We start from the raw sequence: 17,831 nt of genomic DNA, 5'->3' as shown, positions 1-17,831 counted from the left end.
TTACAAACAAAACCATTGTGATTTGTTTACATTCAATAAGAGTATGCTTAACAATTACATTTGGGTACAATTTATTATTAAAATTTACATTAATTTAAGATTTAATGTGATTTTATTCTTAAACTGGCATGGAAAAATAAATACAAATATAATAAAATAGTTTATCAATTAAAGGAGGTAATTAATAAACAAGAGGACCATGAGGCCCATATCGCGCTCACCTAAGTTAAGTTGCTTCCTTGAAACAAATTTCTTTGCTAAAGCATCAAAACAAAAAAAGTGGTCAGTGGGTTTATATTCATTCACTGAAAGTCAGTTTTAAGATAAGTTTTGCAAAAATTATACATGTCATCCAAATTTTAAGTCTGTATCTTTACAAGAGGGTCATGATGACCCTGGATCGCTCACCGAGTAATATGAGCAACATGTTTCAAATGTCAAACTGATGATTTTAGAATTTTTTTGGGAAGATTTTCCGATGTACAATCAAGTAACCCCTGGGGCGGGACCAACTTTACCCCGGGGGTCATGATTTGAACAAAGTTTGTAGAATCTACTAGGAAATGTTACATATCAAGTATCTAAGCCTTCTGGTTTATTTTTAGCAATTTATGAAGATTTCCCTATGTACAATCAAGTAACCCCTGGGGCTGGGCCCAATTTGCCCCTAAGGGGTCAAGTTTTGAACAACTTTTGTAGAGGTCCACTAGGCAATGCTATATGTCAAATATCTAAGCTCTAGCCTTCTGGTTTATTTTTAGAAAATTTTGAAGATTTTTTCTATGTACAATCAAGTAACCCCATGGACGGAGTCATTGACCGGGGGTCATGATTTAAACCCAAATTTGTAGAAGTCACTAGGCAATGCCACACTCAAATATCAAAGATCTAGACCTTTGGTTTATTTTTAGAAAAAAATTGAAGATTTTCCTATGTACAATCAAGTAACCCATGAGATGGGGTCAATTTTGACCCCGGAGATCAAGATTTGAACAAAGTTTATTGAGGTCCACTAGACAATGAACAAGTGAAATATCTATGCTCTAGGCCTTCTGGTTTATTTTTAGAATTTTTTTTAAAGATTTTCCTAAAATAAAATCAAATGACCCCTGGGGCGGGGACAATTTTGATCCTGGAGGTCATGATTTGAACAAATTTTGTAGAGGTTCACTAGGCAATGCTACAAGTCAAATATCTAAGTTCTAGGCCTTCTGGTTTATTTTTTAGAAAATTTTGAAGATTTTACTATGTACAACATGTAACCCCATGGGTGAGGTCAATTTGATCCCAAATGTCATGATTTGAACAAATTTTGTAGAAGTCTACTAGGCAATGCTACTTGTCAAATATCTAAGATCTGGGCCCTTCTGGTTTATTTTTAGAAAATTTTTGAAGATTTTCCTATGTAAAATCAAGTGACCCCTGGGCGGGGTCAATTTTGACCCCGGGATCATGATTTGAAAAAATTTTTGTAGGGGTTTCCACTGGGCCATGCTACACGTGAAATATCAAGCTCTAGGCCTTCGGGTTTTATTTTAGAAAAAAAATTATAAAAAAAATTTATGTAAAATCAAGTGACCCCTGGGGCGGGGTCAATTTTAAACCCCAGGTCATGATTTGAACAACTTTAGTAGAGGTCTACTGGGCAATGCTACATGTCAAATATCTAAGCTCTAGACCTTATGGTTTTTGAGAAGAAGATTTTTAAGATTTCCTATGTAAACAAGTGACCCTGGGGGGGTCAAAATTTTGAATAAACTTGGTAGAGGTCCTCTAGGCAATGCTTCACACCAAATATCTAAGCTCTAGGGCTTCTAGTTTTTGAGAAGAAGGTTTTAAATTTTTTCCTTTCGGTTGCCATGGCAACCAGAGTTCTGCTTGGAATTCAATTCTTTGAACAGATTTTAAAGAAGACCATCCAAGGAACATCCCTGTGAAGTTTCCTATATAACTCAAAATCAATAGACCCCTGGGGCGGGGCCTCTTTTCACCCATGGGGCATATTTCAAACAATCTTGTTAGAGATCAACTAGGTAATGATACAACAAAATATCAAAGGCATAGGCCTTTAACTTTCAGACAAGAAATTTAAAAAAAAAAATTCATATATGTCAAATGTAAAGCTAGGGAATCCCGTGGCAGGGTCTTTCTTCACCCCAGGGGAATAATTTAAAACAATCTTGGTAGAGGACCACAAGGCAATCCTTCATACTAAAAAATATCTAAAGCCTGGGTGTTGTGGTTTCAGACAAAAAGTTTTTTTCCTATACAAGTCTATACAAAACCATGTGACCCCCTGGGCGGGGCCATATTTCACCCTGGGGGAATTATTTAAACAATCTTTTTAAAGGCCAACTATATGATGCTACATCCCAAAAATATCAAAGCCTAGGCCCTTTTGTTTTTGACGAGAATTTTTTTTTGTTTTTTCACTATATAAGTCTACAGAAATAATGTGACCCCACCCCAACCCCTAAGGCGGGGCCATATTATACCTAGGGTGATAATTGAACAACCACTAGAATAAGATGATGCTACATACTAAATATCAAAGCCTAGGTCTTATATTTTTGGGAAACAAGATGATTTTCAAAGTTTTCCCTATAAAAGTCTATATAAACCATGTGACCCCGGGCGGGGCCATATTTGACCTTACGGGTAATTTGAACAATCTTGGTAAGGCCCACAAGATGATGCTACATACCAAATATCAAAGCCTTAGGCCTTGTGGTTAGACAAGAATTTTTTTAAAAGTTTTTTTTCCTTTCAGTTGCCATGGCAACCGGAGTTCTAAAACGGAGTTCAATTCTTTGAACAATTTTTTGAAGAAGATCATCCTGTGAAGTTTCATCAATATTAGCATGGTGGTTTAGGAGATGTTGTTTAATGGAAAGTGTGGACTGACACCGGACAGTGAGCAATCACAATAGCTCACCTGACCCTTTGGCTCAGGTGAGCAAATAATGAAATGCATGACATTTACATGCTACTACAAAACTTTGTTTTTAAATAACACACCAGAAAAAAAGTAATTCTACTATTTTTTAAATGCAGAACTGCACTACATATCAACCTATTATAAAGGTATTGCAACTAAAGTAATTCTCTATTTACCTATAATACCATAAAGTTATATCCTGTGTTGGGTTTTTGCATTCTGGATTTCTACAATTACCAATAGCTTTTTATACCTAAAAGTATCATTACAATCACCTTATTTAATAATTATAAACATAATTTCATTTTTAAATTAGTGGGAAAACTGACATAAAGCACATTATTGTATTTTATCATATAAAAGAGAAAAAATTTTATGTACACAAAAAATGGTAACTTAAGTGTCTGTGACCTTTGTACATGACACAATGTCTTGTAATGGTTTTTTAAATATAGGCAAAGTTATTTAGATATACACCAATCCCATAAAAATGTTTCATCTCAAAAGGGTGACCTTAACCTTGAGTTAGGGGTCTGAATCTTACATGCAACAAATTAAATTTTGTTATGGTGACTGTGGAAAGTTACTTGAATATAGTAAAGTTACGCCCAGACCAACTAGAACTGTGGATGAATATTGCACAATAGCATGAGTCTGTTTTAAAAAATATCAAATAATCAGAGAGGAAACAGATAAAAATTTAAGTATGAAAGGGGCATAATTTGGTCAAAAATACAAATCAAGAGTTACAGGGATTTTTACACACATGCAGTGATGATGATTATAAATTACAGCTTTTAATTTCAAGTCATTTTTTAAAGTACCAAAGATATGTCTATAAACGAAGCTTCGAAAAAATTTAACTGAAAATAATTCCAAGTATAACAACTTTGTGACCTTGACCTTTGGTATAATGGGCTCAATGGGTGTAAAAAATTGTTTGTTTCCAACATCCCAAACCTATCTTAAATTTTTAGCCCGACCTTTAAGTTTTTACAGCCTGGAGAAATGTTTTTTTCAACTTTTAATAAAAAGTTGCTAAGCTGAATTTATTATGCATTAAACATGGCCAGTAATGTTAAAAATCAACTTAATGACGCTCTAAAGGCATAACCCCCTTATTTGTATTCATTTTTTGACACAAAATGATTTCCGAAAGTTTCCCTTAATAAAAAATTTTTTTTTCCGTCCTACCTACCCAAATTTTTTTAGCATGTTACCGGAAACAAAAATTTTTTAGTCTTTGCCCAAAATCAAAATAATTTAATTCTTTATTTCGTATTAAGCCAGATACGAACATCTGATTTCCATAGATATCAAGCATTTCTGACACCGAAGTTTTGATTGACTGCTGACATGAATGCTAATCCAGTTAATTATCAGTATCTCATTATACTATCAGAGTCTACATCAATAAATACAATTCCCATGTCTCTGTTTGAATGTTGACAAATGATGCCCCTTTCAACACTTAGTTAAAAGTATATAAACATTTTACTGTTATTCATAATTCAGCACTGAGAAAAGTCTGTTGACATGTCTATGGACAGCTCTTCTTAGATCTATATGTCAAGTGACATTGAATACACATTGTCAAGTATTTTTAATTTTTTAAAAGTATTTTTGCTATCTGTGGGTATTTCTGTGACCAGTACATATTCCTGCATTTGAAAAAATGCAGTTATTTTTATCTACCTAATTTCACTTTTCTCAAGGTTTGAAACCCTATATATGTGCATTGGGAAAGTGATAATTGGCTGAGCTGTATAGATGACAGATAGTTTTAGTTCAAATATTGGTCATCCAGGGTTCAAAAACTAGGTCAATGGGTCAAGTATTAAAACCCTTTTCATGTATATCTAGTTCATAGATGTGAAAAAGTCTTTCTACTGTGGTTCACTGTCACCTTTGCTGCATTTTCTATTTGGGTTAACACTGGTGAGAGATCTTGGACCATCTTGGTCCCCAGGTTAAAGCATATTCTTTGATATATGGTAGTAGGTCACATGACTAGAAACTTTATGATGTAAGGACACATGTATTTTCTAGCCCTGTTTTAAAGAACTGAAATTATGATTGGAGTGTTACAAATCTAATAATATTATCTTATTGGCATGAAGTAAGACCAGACTAATTAACTACAGTACTTTGGAATATAGTTCTCTGAAAAAAATTTAGTGTGTCAACTTTAACGTTGTATGAGCATTCATTCAAAAGATTATGTAAGTAAAAACATTAAATATGTAATGGTCAACTTTTCTGTTAACACTCGAAATTGTATGTTTCCTACAGTTATTATGTAATGGCAAACTAACATCATGAGCCTTATACTAAAGTTAAACGAGTGTTTTCTTTCTTTAACAAAATGTTTATAAATATTTTTCTAACATGATCCCAAAATCTAATTACAAGGTACATTGTTTAAATCTTGTAACAAAACATTTTTGTAGAGCTTCCTTTCGGAAATAAAGTGTTGTTCCACCATTTGACTTCTTGTATTACAACCTATACTTCTACCAACTGGTAAAAGCAAATCTGTACATCTTGGATGCTGCTTTCATGTAAATGTTCAAACCTGTATTTGTGGGCCCTGTATTGAACCTGTAGTTGTCGGCTCTGTGAGTAGAAGAAAGAGTGCTGTACATTAATACGTTGGAGTAATAAGTGAGGGATTGGACTTGTAGAGTATGTTTTAACATGAAGGATCGAACCTTACACGCTTGAACAAATAAACTGTATCAGTTAATACCAGTTACCATAAGTCTGTATTGTATATGTCATAGATTCTGCACACGATCAAGTGTGATTTATATGGTCTGCCTAGGAAGATAAAAAGTTTTAGCTGGATTATTCAAAGAATAGGGAGAACCATCCTCACCTACGTTAAGATTTTCGTACCAGTCCCAGGGTTCATACAGTCTTGAAAGAGTTCTTGAATTAAGGTTTCAAACTTGAAAGTACTTAAATTCAGTCTGGCCTTGAAAAAAAAAGCAGAAATGGTCCTTGGATTTGTCAAAAATGCCTTGTAATTCTGAATATGGCCTTGAAAATCCATAACTGTCCAAATTTACGGTACATTTTCTCTCAAAAATGAGACAAAAAAAAACTAAAAATTTTCTTGCAGTTTTCCAGTAAGTCAACAGATTTGTGTATTTTGTAAGAAATGGTACATGTTTTATACTAAAGCCTCTTCACTGCTTATATCTTTAATCATTATTCATATTTTTTCAATACTAATGTTAGTAAACATGTAAGGGCAATGATTTCTGCAAGTTAAATGGCAAAAATGTACCCATATGATTAATGTAAAAGTACCTTGAAAATAAAAGTCGAACCTTGAAAAGTCCTTAAATTTTGGTCGGAGAAATTTGTATGAAGCATGAGTCCATTTTATTCCTAAACCATTAGAAATATTACTTTGAAACTTGGAATATTATTTACCATGATGACCTACATCCATGAATAAGAGAGAAAAACTTTTTATGCCCCCGAAGGGAGGCATATAGTTTTTGAGCCGTCTGTCTGTCGGTCTGTCAGTCTGTCGGTCTATCCGCATTTTTCGTGTCCGGTCCATATCTTTGTCATCGATGGATGGATTTTCAAATAACTTGGCATGAATGTGTACCACAGTAAGACGACGTGTCGCGCGCAAGACCCAGGTCCGTAGCTCAAAGGTCAAGGTCACACTTAGACATTAAAGGTTATCGCATTGATGGGCGTGTCAGGTCATATCTTTGTCATCGATGGATGGATTTTCAAATAACTTGGCATGAATGTGTCCCACAGTAAGACGACGTGTCGCGCGTAAGACCCAGGTCCGTACCTCAAAGGTCAAGGTCACACTTAGACATTAAGGGACAGTGCATTGATGGGCGTGTCCGGTCCAAATCTTTGTCATCGATGGATGGATTTTCAAATAACTTGACATGAATGTGTACCACAGTAAGACGACGTGTCGCGCGCAAGACCCAGGTCCGTGTCTCAAAGGTCAAGGTCACACTTAGACATTAAGGGATAGTGCATTGATGGGCGTGTCCGGTCCATATCTTTGTCATCGATGGATGGATTTTCAAATAACTTGGCATGAATGTGTACCACAGTAAGACGACGTGTCATGCGCAAGACCCAGGTCCGTAGCTCAAAGGTCAAGGTCACACTTAGATGTTAAAGGTCTTTTTTCATGATAGTGCATTGATGGGCGTGTCGCGGTTCATATATATCTTAATCCGCCGCAAAAATCCGCAAAATAAGAGTTCATTTTGCAATTCGAATAGCAAATCTAATGTTTGATTCTAAAGCCTGAAAAGTCCAAAATAATGCCATCATTTTTTGAAACAGCATCGCAGTTCAATATAATTTTGTTTTAAAGGGTAAGGAAAGCCTAAAAACAATTAAATTCTGTTTGAAAGCCATCTTCAAGCCTTTCATAACGCTGAAGGAATTTTTAAAATCGGATCACAATTAAAAAAGATATGGCAGTTTGAAATTTAGGAAAATGATTGATCATGGAGGCAGCCATTTCAGTGTGTTTATGACGCCATTTACACACTGCTTAATTATTTATTTAGCAAATAATCTTTTAAAAAAAATAATTTTCGTATGCTTCTCGATTGTAAAGGGTATAACATGATCATTTCTTTCAGTATAGCTGCAAAAAGAAGAGAAATAATTTTACAGAAATAAGTAAATACAGTTCAAATGTGTATAAAAAAATTTAGTAAATCCGCCATTTTGTTTTTGAAATGGCTGCCAATTTAACAAAATAATTAAATGCTCATAACTTTCTCCATTTTACTCCGATTTTGAAAATTATTTCACTTCTTAAATGATTAAAGAAATTCCAGCTGATAAAATTAACACAAGAACAACGTTGCCTTTCCTTTTAACCACAGAAATAAAAATTCATTTGCAAAATGGTTGCAGTCTGCAAATCAGATTTGCAAAAATGATCAAAATGTCAACTTTTAAAGCCCGAAAAGTCTGAAACGAATCGCAGTTCATATTTAACTTGAATAGCATAATAGTTTGAGTTTCAGTTTATCGGCATGCCTTTGGCCATATACAAATATAAAAAGCTTATGGCAAAGACAATCATACCCAAGAAAGTGAACATATAGACAAAAGACAGAGAACAAAATAGAATAATTGCATTCGATCAGATGTCAAGTAGATTTTTAAGAGTATTTTTTTTCGTACACATAATGCTTCTTTAGTAAATTTTGCAAAGTTATAGATTCATTTATTACTGCTGATGACATTAATGCATTAAACTTTTGCACAGCAGCCCTTGAGTATTTGGATCTTTTACAACTGCAAAAAGAAACATTTTGCAATTCGAATTGCAAACTGCAGTCCATCCTTGAGCTTCTGTTTTAGGTTCACTTGAAACTGCTTGCTCAAATTGATATCTAACGTTTATGCATTTTGACTGCGATCCAACAACGTGAAGACGTAGACTAGCGTGTGGAGAAAGTTGACGTGTACTTTGGTATTTTCTATATATTTCCAGAATTCTTTCAGACACTCTACTACTACAACGCCAACATGCCAAAGAGCAAAAACCTACTGAGGAATCCATGTGCGAAAGGTATGTTTAAGTTCTCTTGTCTGAATTTTAAATGTCTTATTTTATACCGAATTAAGCAGCAAGGACATATGGTCCGAGAGCTCACGGACTTTTATTGCAACAATTGAGGCCAAAAGAAGTTTATACATTTTTGGAAACAATATTTCATATCCTCCATGAAAACCCATTTCTTAAGTGTCAAAGCCGGGTCTATCTATAATGTGTTTACTTATGTTTGTGATAGGGGAGGTAAAACTCACTTGCTAAAATTTAGGGGGTAGGGTAAAGTTTACGACTACCAGTTTTTTCACTGTTTAATTACCGTAACTATCTTATTGTCGTAAATGTATATATGTCAACCAATGTCAGCAAAAAGAAATTAATCCAAAAAGGGAAAGAAGGGTAAACTTGATATTTAAGGTCAAAGGTTTAATTTATGTACAAATCACAAAAATTGGCATATTTGAATTTATTTTTATTCTTAAAAATTAGTTTGTTATCATAAGTCACTCAGTTTTACTTATGTAATGTGTATATATCAGCCCCAAAATCAGAAATGCAAGTCTTATTCAAAACGTCAAAGTCAGCCCTGATAACGAAGGTCAAAGTTCATTTTCATGCAAAAATGTGAAAAATGTTCCCTTTAAATTTTTAATCTGTTTGATATGTATTCACATTATTAGTCACCGAAGTAATTTGTTTTTAAAGTCGTATGCCAGGCAAAGTCAGCAGTGCAGATGTAACCTCAAAAGCCAAAGGGGAAGCTTTTATCAAAGGTCAAAGGTCAAATTTGTGTGAAAAATTGCATAAATAGCTTTCCCGTTTGAAATATAAATGCTATTTCTAATCGTTATTAGTAATTGCTCGTGATTTATTTTAAAAGTATATATATCCCACAATGTCAGTAATAAAGATATCGTCTGTAATTAGAAAAGTTCAAACGTGATATTAAGGGTCAAAGGTCATTTTCATGTAAAAGAATGAAAAATTGCTCTTTTAACTTTTCTTCTTGTTTAAATATTTTGTCATATTAGTCAACGATATCAGTTCATTTTAAGTTAAATGTTAGGCGATGTCTAGTATGCACATATAATTTCAAAACATCCTAGGTCAACCATAATATCAAAGGTCAAAGGTCAAAAAAAGTGAGTAAAATGTTTCAAAAATATCACCTATTTGTAATAATTTTTATTGTTTAAAAGTATTTGTTTTGTCATTTTAGTAACTGATCGTTGTTCATTTTACTGTATATAAATCAGACGATGTCATGGAAGAGAAAATAAGTCAAGGTCAAACCTGGTATTGGAGGTCAGGGGTCACTTTTGTATAAAAAACCTTTACCATACTTACTCATTACTTTGATCAAAAATAGCTTGTTGTTATAATTCACTGTTAGCAATTTACTTTAATGTATACATGTCAAGCAAGGTCAGCAATGTAGATCTTATCCTTATAAGTCAAAGGCAAACCTATTATCAAAGGTCAAAGGTCAAATTTGTGTAAGAATTCGCAAAATAACAAGAATTTTGCAATGATTCTTGGTTGCGGGTTTATCCCGCTACCAAAGTTAGTGTATTTCTGACAATCATAGCATCTTTATTTTTATTCCGAATCACATCCAAAAGATGTTCTGTACTACACAAAATGTCCCATTCATGAACAGTACGGATGAATTTTCAATGAACAAGAAGTTCTTATTAACCTGTATCCACTCACACGGACCATATAGATTATATAAATCTATCAAAGATAAGGTATTCCAGCCCATGGTTACAAACACAAGCTGGGTCAGGCAGAGTTCATCTTAGATATAGGCAATTAAAATTGTTTTTGTTTTCATCATGTAATTCATTTGACTGGCATTTAAACAGAAAATAAATCTTACCAAAACCCGCAACCACAGACATTCAAGGTTTTGATTCTTATTGTGTAGGTTATTTCTGTCACTACTAGTAAAACTGATCAGTATTCTTTTAAAGTATATACAACTGACAATATCACTGTTGAAATAATAATGAAAAATAAGTCAAGGTCAAACCTGACATTAAAGGTCAAAGGTCATTTTCATGTAGAAATTCAAAATACAGCACTTTTAATTTCTTCTTCGTTACAAATTAAACTTGTCATTTTGTTCATTGAAAATAAAATTTTGTCTTATGTTTATTTGTAAATCAATGTAAAACAATGCAGATCTAATTTCAAAAACGGTGATTGGTAAAGCTTATATCAAAGGTAAAGGTGAAATTTGCGTGAAAGATCGCAAAAATAGCATTTTTGCAATACTTTTCATTGTTTAAAAGGGATTTTGTCATTATTAAATCTTATGTTATTCCTTGAAGTTTCATACATGTATATATATGGGTCCAATGTCAACAAAGGAGATATCATAAGACATGAGTCTAGATCAGCCCTGATTTAAAGTTTAAATTCATTTTCGGTAATAAATTCAAAAGATAGCACTGTTATTTTATTTCTTTGTTCAAACATATCTTGTTATAACTTGATGTTAATTCATTTTAATGTTTGCCTTTACTTACTTACTTCCTACCTGCCTTCCATCTTTTATGGCCGTTTTATATTTTATGATTAGATGCGGCAATGAACGCACCGTATTCTGCAGGTCGCTGATATCTTTCCACGGCTTTGGGCTCAAATGGGATGTCTGTTGGCCAAACTTGCTGGGTTTCTTCTTCCATATAGGAACAGCTCTGCAGATGTGAAACGGTGTTTGTTCCTCTGATCCGCACTGACATTAAGCTTTCTCTGCAACTCCAGCTTCTTCATATGTTTTCTCAGGCCCCGTCTTCAGTGCGCAGACAGAAGACAGTTAATTGGCTGTTTAGCTTGTGTAACAGTCCTGATTTGGCAGGTAACCTCCATTTATGTTCTTCCCGTCTGACGCAAAGCGGGTTTTTCCACAGAGTCTGAGCTTCTCTGTATGAAGTTGGAGGTTGGGGCTGTATTTGCCCGGTTGCTGTCTTTACAAGTTTGTGCGCAGCTTCATTTCCAGCTATGCCCACATTGCAGGAATCTATCGAAATGCTACATTTTGTCTCAGGCAGGAGATTTATGTTTTTCAACAGCTGTCTGATTAAGTTTTCTGATAGACCTCTGAGAGAGCCTGAACAGCTGACTGGGGGCTGTTAGGAATATTTTATCCCTTTTCTCCTCGCTCATACTGTTCGAGTGTCGCCGATGTGAGGGTTGCATCTGGATCTGTAGTTGGAGCATCTCTTGCCGACTGTATGAGAGAGTATGAAGGAGGAGCTGTCTGAAATTGTGTAGCACCACCCCAAGCTTTCTGAACTGCCTTTTCCACTGATCCATTGGTATATTCTTGGGTCCAAGAGTGTGCTGGATCGGTTATTGATCATTTCTAGCGTAAGAGATTGTTGGTAAACCTGGTGTTGCTTTCCCTTTCTTCTGCTCCTGGGACCTCCAATCTGATCTTTTGGGGCACATTGTCTGGGAATCCATTTTATTGGGCTCGAGCGGCTCTGCCTCTGTGTTTCCCGTGTGCTGCTTTCCCTTTTTGCAGTTTTTTGACGATTTGGTTAAGACTGTCTTTTCAGTCTATTCCTTGGTTCTGCTCTCGAATTTGAGTGGAGTGGGTGGGATGGTAGTCTCTTTGCTTTCTCTGCATGGACAAAAGCTTTGTACTCTCGTCTTGTCTCTAATGGTTCAGGGTGGCTGTCTTTTCGATTTTTTTTATTTGAGTTTTTTTCATTGCCCTGGGATTATACTTAGACCTGAATTTAACCTTGTCCAGTTTATCTTTACTGGTTTTGGGAAACAGGTACCAATGAGGTTGATAGCGTACTCTGCTATGTACCGTACGTAGCATGTGTAGATTTGCCGAGGATCTTTGCATTTACTCCCCAACTTATTCCAGCCAGTTTTTTTTTATAATGGCGAGTTTTTTGAAGGCCCTCTCCTTTGACCTTTAAAGTCAGATTTTTACCTTGACTAATTTTCATTATTAATTCAAGAATGATATCATCTGTTATAATACTTTAAAATGATAATAATTTAGTTAATAGTTTTAAATACCCTCAAAACATAATGAAAAATCCATTGCAAAAAAACTGAGTTTTTTGGCTAATTTTCACGCAAATTTGACCTTTGACCTTTGATAATAGGTTTGGCTTTGTCTTATTGGGATAAGACCTACATTCCTGACCTTGCTTGACATGTATACATTAAAATAAAATTGCTAACCCGAAAATTCTAACAAGAGCTATTATTTTTTAACAAAGTAATGAGTAAGTATGCTACAATTTGATACACAAAAATGACCCCTGACCTTTTAAAACCAGGTTCGACCTTGACTTATTTTCTCTTCCGTGACATCGTCTGATTTATATACAGTAAAATGAAAAACGATCAGTTACTAAAATGACAAAACAAATACTTTTAAACAATAAAAATTATTATAAACAGGTGATATTATTGCAACTTTTATTCACTTTTTTGACCTTTGACCTTTGAAATTATGGTTGACCTTGAATGTTTTGAAATAATATGTGCATACCGACATGCCTACTTTTTTTACATTAAAATGAACTGATATTTTTTATTAATATCGACAAAATATCATTAACAAAAGAAAAGTAAAGAGCTATTTTTTCATTCTTTTACTTGAAAAAGACCTTTGACCCTTAATATCACATTTGAACTTGTCTGATTTTAGACGATATCTTTATTACTGACATTGTCGGACATATATACATTAAAAAAAATTACGAGCAATTACCCTTAATGATCAGAAATAGCTGTTATATTTCAAACAGAAACTAAATTCAGCAGTTTTTTCACAAAATTTTACCTTTGACCTTTGATAAAAGCTTTAAACCCTTGACAGTTTGGGTAACCTTTGCACCTGCTGACTTTGCCTGACATACAGACATTAAAACAAATTAACTTCAGTGACTAACAATGTGAATACATATTAAAAACGTTAGAAAAAGTAAATTTAACATTTTCATATTTTTGCATGAAATGAACTTTGACCTTCAATTATCAGGGTTGACCTGACATTTTGCAATAGGATTTGCAATTCTGACTTTGACTGATACATACACATTACATATATAAAGCTGAGTGACTTATGATAACAAACTAATTTTTAATAATAAAAATAAATTTCAAATATGCCAATTTTTTTGATTTGTAAATAAATTTGCCCCTTTAACCTGAATATCAAGTTTTTCCCTTCATTCCTTTTTGATGAATTTTTTTTGCTGACATTGGTTGACATTTTTAACATACTGCAATAATATAGCTACTGTAATTAAACAGTGAAAAAACTGGTAGACGTAAACTTTAAACCCCACCCCTAAATTTTTTACAAGTGAGTTTTACCTCCCCCTTTTACAAACATAAGTAAACAAAATAAGATAGGCACGGCTTTGACACTTAAGAAATGGGTTTTCAGGAGGTATGAAATATTGTTTCCAAAATGTATAAAACTTCTTTGGCCTCAATTGTTGCAATAAAAGTCCGTGAGCTCTCGGACCAATATATGTTGCCTTAAGAGCAGATATTCCATGCTGCATGGAACTGTGTGGAATGTTGATTTTTGCAGATACCGTAGATCAAAGTTTCTCTGCATTCGTCTTCATATTATTTCGTTTAAAAGTATGCACAACATGTCGTTGCTTAGGGGTGTGTACGATTCGTAGCTATAACTTTTTTCTTGAAAGAGAGTGTCAATATATGTTAACAATGTGACCATTTTACATTGAATCAGTTCTGGAGAAGAAACCAAGCTGGATTAGTGGGTTATGGTATGGCAGTAAATGTTTATTTGTGTAGAAATACATTCAGTCTAAATAATACACACAAGTTCTTGAGCTAGTGGCCTAAATAAGTAATTTGTACATGATCTATGTATCGGAAAAAGGATTCATATAACCCGCGAAGCAGGATATATGAATTGTCTTACCACCTTATTGACAACACGGTCCAAAACAACTTTACTTATGGAGATGACACAGATGCTGATAAAACAAATCGAACATGCATTCTTTTACATTTCAGTCTGGATATATATCCCTGCTAGTTTAATTTCAAAACAATGTATATACTGTTATCAAAGTAATGGATTCTAGGTATAAATGAGATAGTAGTCTGTGCCGAATTGTAATCCAGTGGAATCTTTAATTATAAGCTCTATTTTAAAAGTTATGTTTTTTTATGAAAGCTTACTGGTCAGTTGTTAGGAATTTCATTGGTTACATTTTTGGCGGCCATCTTGAATTTCAAAATGGCTGCTGGAAACCTGAACAAAATGGATATTTGTCAATAGTTGCGGGATGCTCCTTACAATAAACAACATGTATAAGTTGTTAATATAATCAGAACAAGTTTGTGCCCGTACTATAATGATTGAATATAATTATATATAAAATACATATTAGGTTTTGTCTATGCCCAATGCAATTTAAATGATATCCCAAAATACTATAGAACGCATACACATGTACTGATTTTAAGTTTGGTACATACCTTCCATAATTAAACAATATATTCGGCGTTTTGCCAAAAACCTTTATAAGTAGGAAATTCAATTGTATTTAAATTGCAATGTCTCGTGTAGTTTGTGGCTTATACCTTATTAAATAGCCAAACCATCCTTTAATTTCAAAGGATAAAAAATTAAGTTTTATGTTTCAGGTATGCAGTTTCTCTATCCTAAACGCATCCCAGAGATTATATTTTAAAATGAATACACTATACTCATTTGAAATTTAAACATATTTTTATTTCAGCTGGTTTTACATTTAAAACATGCATTTTATCAGTCCGGTCGTACTTTTTTCATCCAAGGTATAACTAAATTATTAAATGACATGCGCACTACATTGTTAGCTACATGTAAACAAAAATACAGCAACATCATTTTTGAGAAATTTTGCCTGTAATGTCGAGTCAAATATATTCGCATCAGATCAGAAGAAAGTGTGTCTAATTAAAGAGCCAATATTTTTAATGTTTACAATAGCAGGTATAATAGTTATGATCCCCTTCGAAGAAGGAGGTCATATTCTTTTGCATATGTCGGTCGGTCGGTCGGTCGGTAGACCAATCGGTTTCCGGATAATAACTCAAATACGCTGGGGCCTCGGATCATGAGAGTTAATAGGGGTTAGACATGACCAGTAATGACCCCTAATAAATAAGGTCAGTAGTTCAAAGGTCAAGGGCACAGTGAACTGGAACAGTTAAACGATTTCCGGATGATAACTCTAGAACGCTTGAGCTTAGGATCATGACATTGATAGAAAGATCAATCTTGACCAGTAGATGATCCCTATTGATTTTGAGGTCAGTAGGTCAAAGATCAAGGTCACAGTGACCCGGAACAGTGAAACCGTTCCCGGACGGTAACTTGAGAACGCTTCGGCCTAGTATCACAAAAGTTATTAGGCCGGTTGGTCATGACCAGCAATTGAATCCGATTGATTTTGAGGTCAGTAGGTTAAATCAAGGTCACAGTGTACCGGAACAGTTAAATCGTTTCCGGACGATAACTTAAGAACGCTTGGACCTAGGATTACAAAACTTGATAGGAAGGTTGATCATGACTAACAAATGTCCTTATAATTTTGAGGTCAAAAGTTAAAGGTCAAGGTCACAGTAACTCGGAACAGTTAAACCGTTTCCGGACGATAACTTGAGATGGTTTGGGCGTAGGATCACGAAACTTAATAGTGATGTTGACCATAACCAGTAAATGACCTCTGTTGATTTTAAGGCCAGTAGGTCAAAGGTCAAGGTCACAATGATCCGGAACAGATAAACCGTTTCCAGATAACTTGAAACGCTTAGGCCTATGATCATGAAAGTTGATAGAGAGGTTGGTCATGCCAGCAGATGACCTCTAATGACTTTAAGGTCAATATCTCAAAGGTCAAGCTCACAATGATCCGGATTAGTTCAACCGTTCCGGACGATAACTTGAGAACGCTTATGCCTATGGTCACGAAACGTAATAGGATGGTTGGTCATGACCAGCAGATGGCCCGTGTTGATTCTGAGGTCAGTAGGTCAAAGATCAAGGTCACATTGACCTAGAACAGTAGGACCTTTTGGCCAAATAACTAGAGAATGCTTTGGTCTAAGATCACATTTGATACGGCGTTCACCTATGACTGGTAAATGACCCATAATTATTGATTTGAGGTTAGTACGACAAATGTCCAGTGCACACTGACCAAATAATTTCTGTCCCTTATGCAGTTACAGAATGCATCAAGGGGAAAGGGGGTGGCATTCCGTATTCTACGAGCTCTTGTTTTGCAGAGGGTTTAGATCACTGGACGGTTGTGCATAACGGTGGAGATGGTTTCGACTGTGAGGAGGAACCGATCGGATGCGTCAAGATTTATGACTGCCCCAGGGTAAAAGGTTAGTACATTCGTAATATTGGTACATTCTTTCGCTCTTGACAAAATACAGGAGCTGCTGTTTTCATTTTTCTTAAACGGTCGCGTTGTATCTGATGAAAAAAGAAAATGATTGGGTTTAAGACACTGAAACAAGAACGGAACTGCTCTTTGTATGTTTAAAAATAGAAGTGTATTTGAGAGTAAATTTCTTCTCATGTTAGGTGGACTATGTTTGTTAACATTGGAGTTTTAAGATTGCAAAATATTTTGTGACTTACTGATCTTTGTGGATGACGATTTGAAAAATACACTTAGCTCTACCCTATACATTTCGCTTTTTTTGTAACATAGTTTTCATTTTTTCAAATTAAAATAAAAAGAATGCAAGAAATTGTAAATCAAGTTTTGTATTACTTTCAGATATAGAACATTTCTTTGTTCGTTTCATACTTAAAAGTAAGTCTATGACAAGTAGCCTATGACACAATTACCATATAAATTGCTGGAAAGTCGCCATATGACCTATCATGTGTCGGTGCGACGTTAAATCCAACCCCAAAAAACCATATAAATTGCTTACGGATCCAGATGAATTTTGTATTTTTTTTTAAATGACAGTAGCCTTTTGACAAGGCCTCAGCAGTGTGTATTTGTATGCCGGTATGAAATGTATATAAAATCTTGAACATTACTTATATCTGAACAATTAATGCACTTACGGGACAACACAATGTCAAATAAGTTTGTATTATTTTATTTTTTGCTTTCCTTCTTTCGAACTTCAGAAAAGATTCAGCTAAGTACACGAAATAAACATTTTTTTATGCTTTTTCACATTGTTTGGTTTGCCTTGCGGTTGTTATGAATTTATCAGATTCCTTTAGAAAGCAGATCAATTAACGACTCTTAGTCTCGACTGAGAATACATTTTTGATTA

The 17,831-nt window shown here is 34.4% G+C and overlaps 1 protein-coding gene across 3 annotated transcripts in view; it reads left to right on the top strand.

Moving 5' to 3' along the window:
* LOC128553377 (uncharacterized) overlaps positions 1-16,933 on the top strand; it is a 44,363-nt gene extending 27,430 nt beyond the window's left edge. For all 3 annotated transcript variants that reach the window (XM_053534517.1, XM_053534518.1, XM_053534516.1), the window contains exons 6-7: positions 8,448-8,525; positions 16,809-16,933. In XM_053534517.1, the coding sequence (XP_053390492.1) occupies positions 8,448-8,525; positions 16,809-16,918 (188 nt within the window). In that variant the 3' untranslated portion in view covers positions 16,919-16,933. The remainder of the gene's footprint in view (positions 1-8,447; positions 8,526-16,808) is intronic.
* The last annotated feature ends 898 nt before the right edge of the window (positions 16,934-17,831 follow it).

The sequence above is a fragment of the Mercenaria mercenaria genome, unplaced genomic scaffold (genome assembly GCF_021730395.1).
Source record: "Mercenaria mercenaria strain notata unplaced genomic scaffold, MADL_Memer_1 contig_3760, whole genome shotgun sequence".
Classification (NCBI taxonomy): Eukaryota; Metazoa; Mollusca; class Bivalvia; order Venerida; family Veneridae; genus Mercenaria; species Mercenaria mercenaria.
This window is presented reverse-complemented; position numbering and strand designations above follow the sequence as displayed.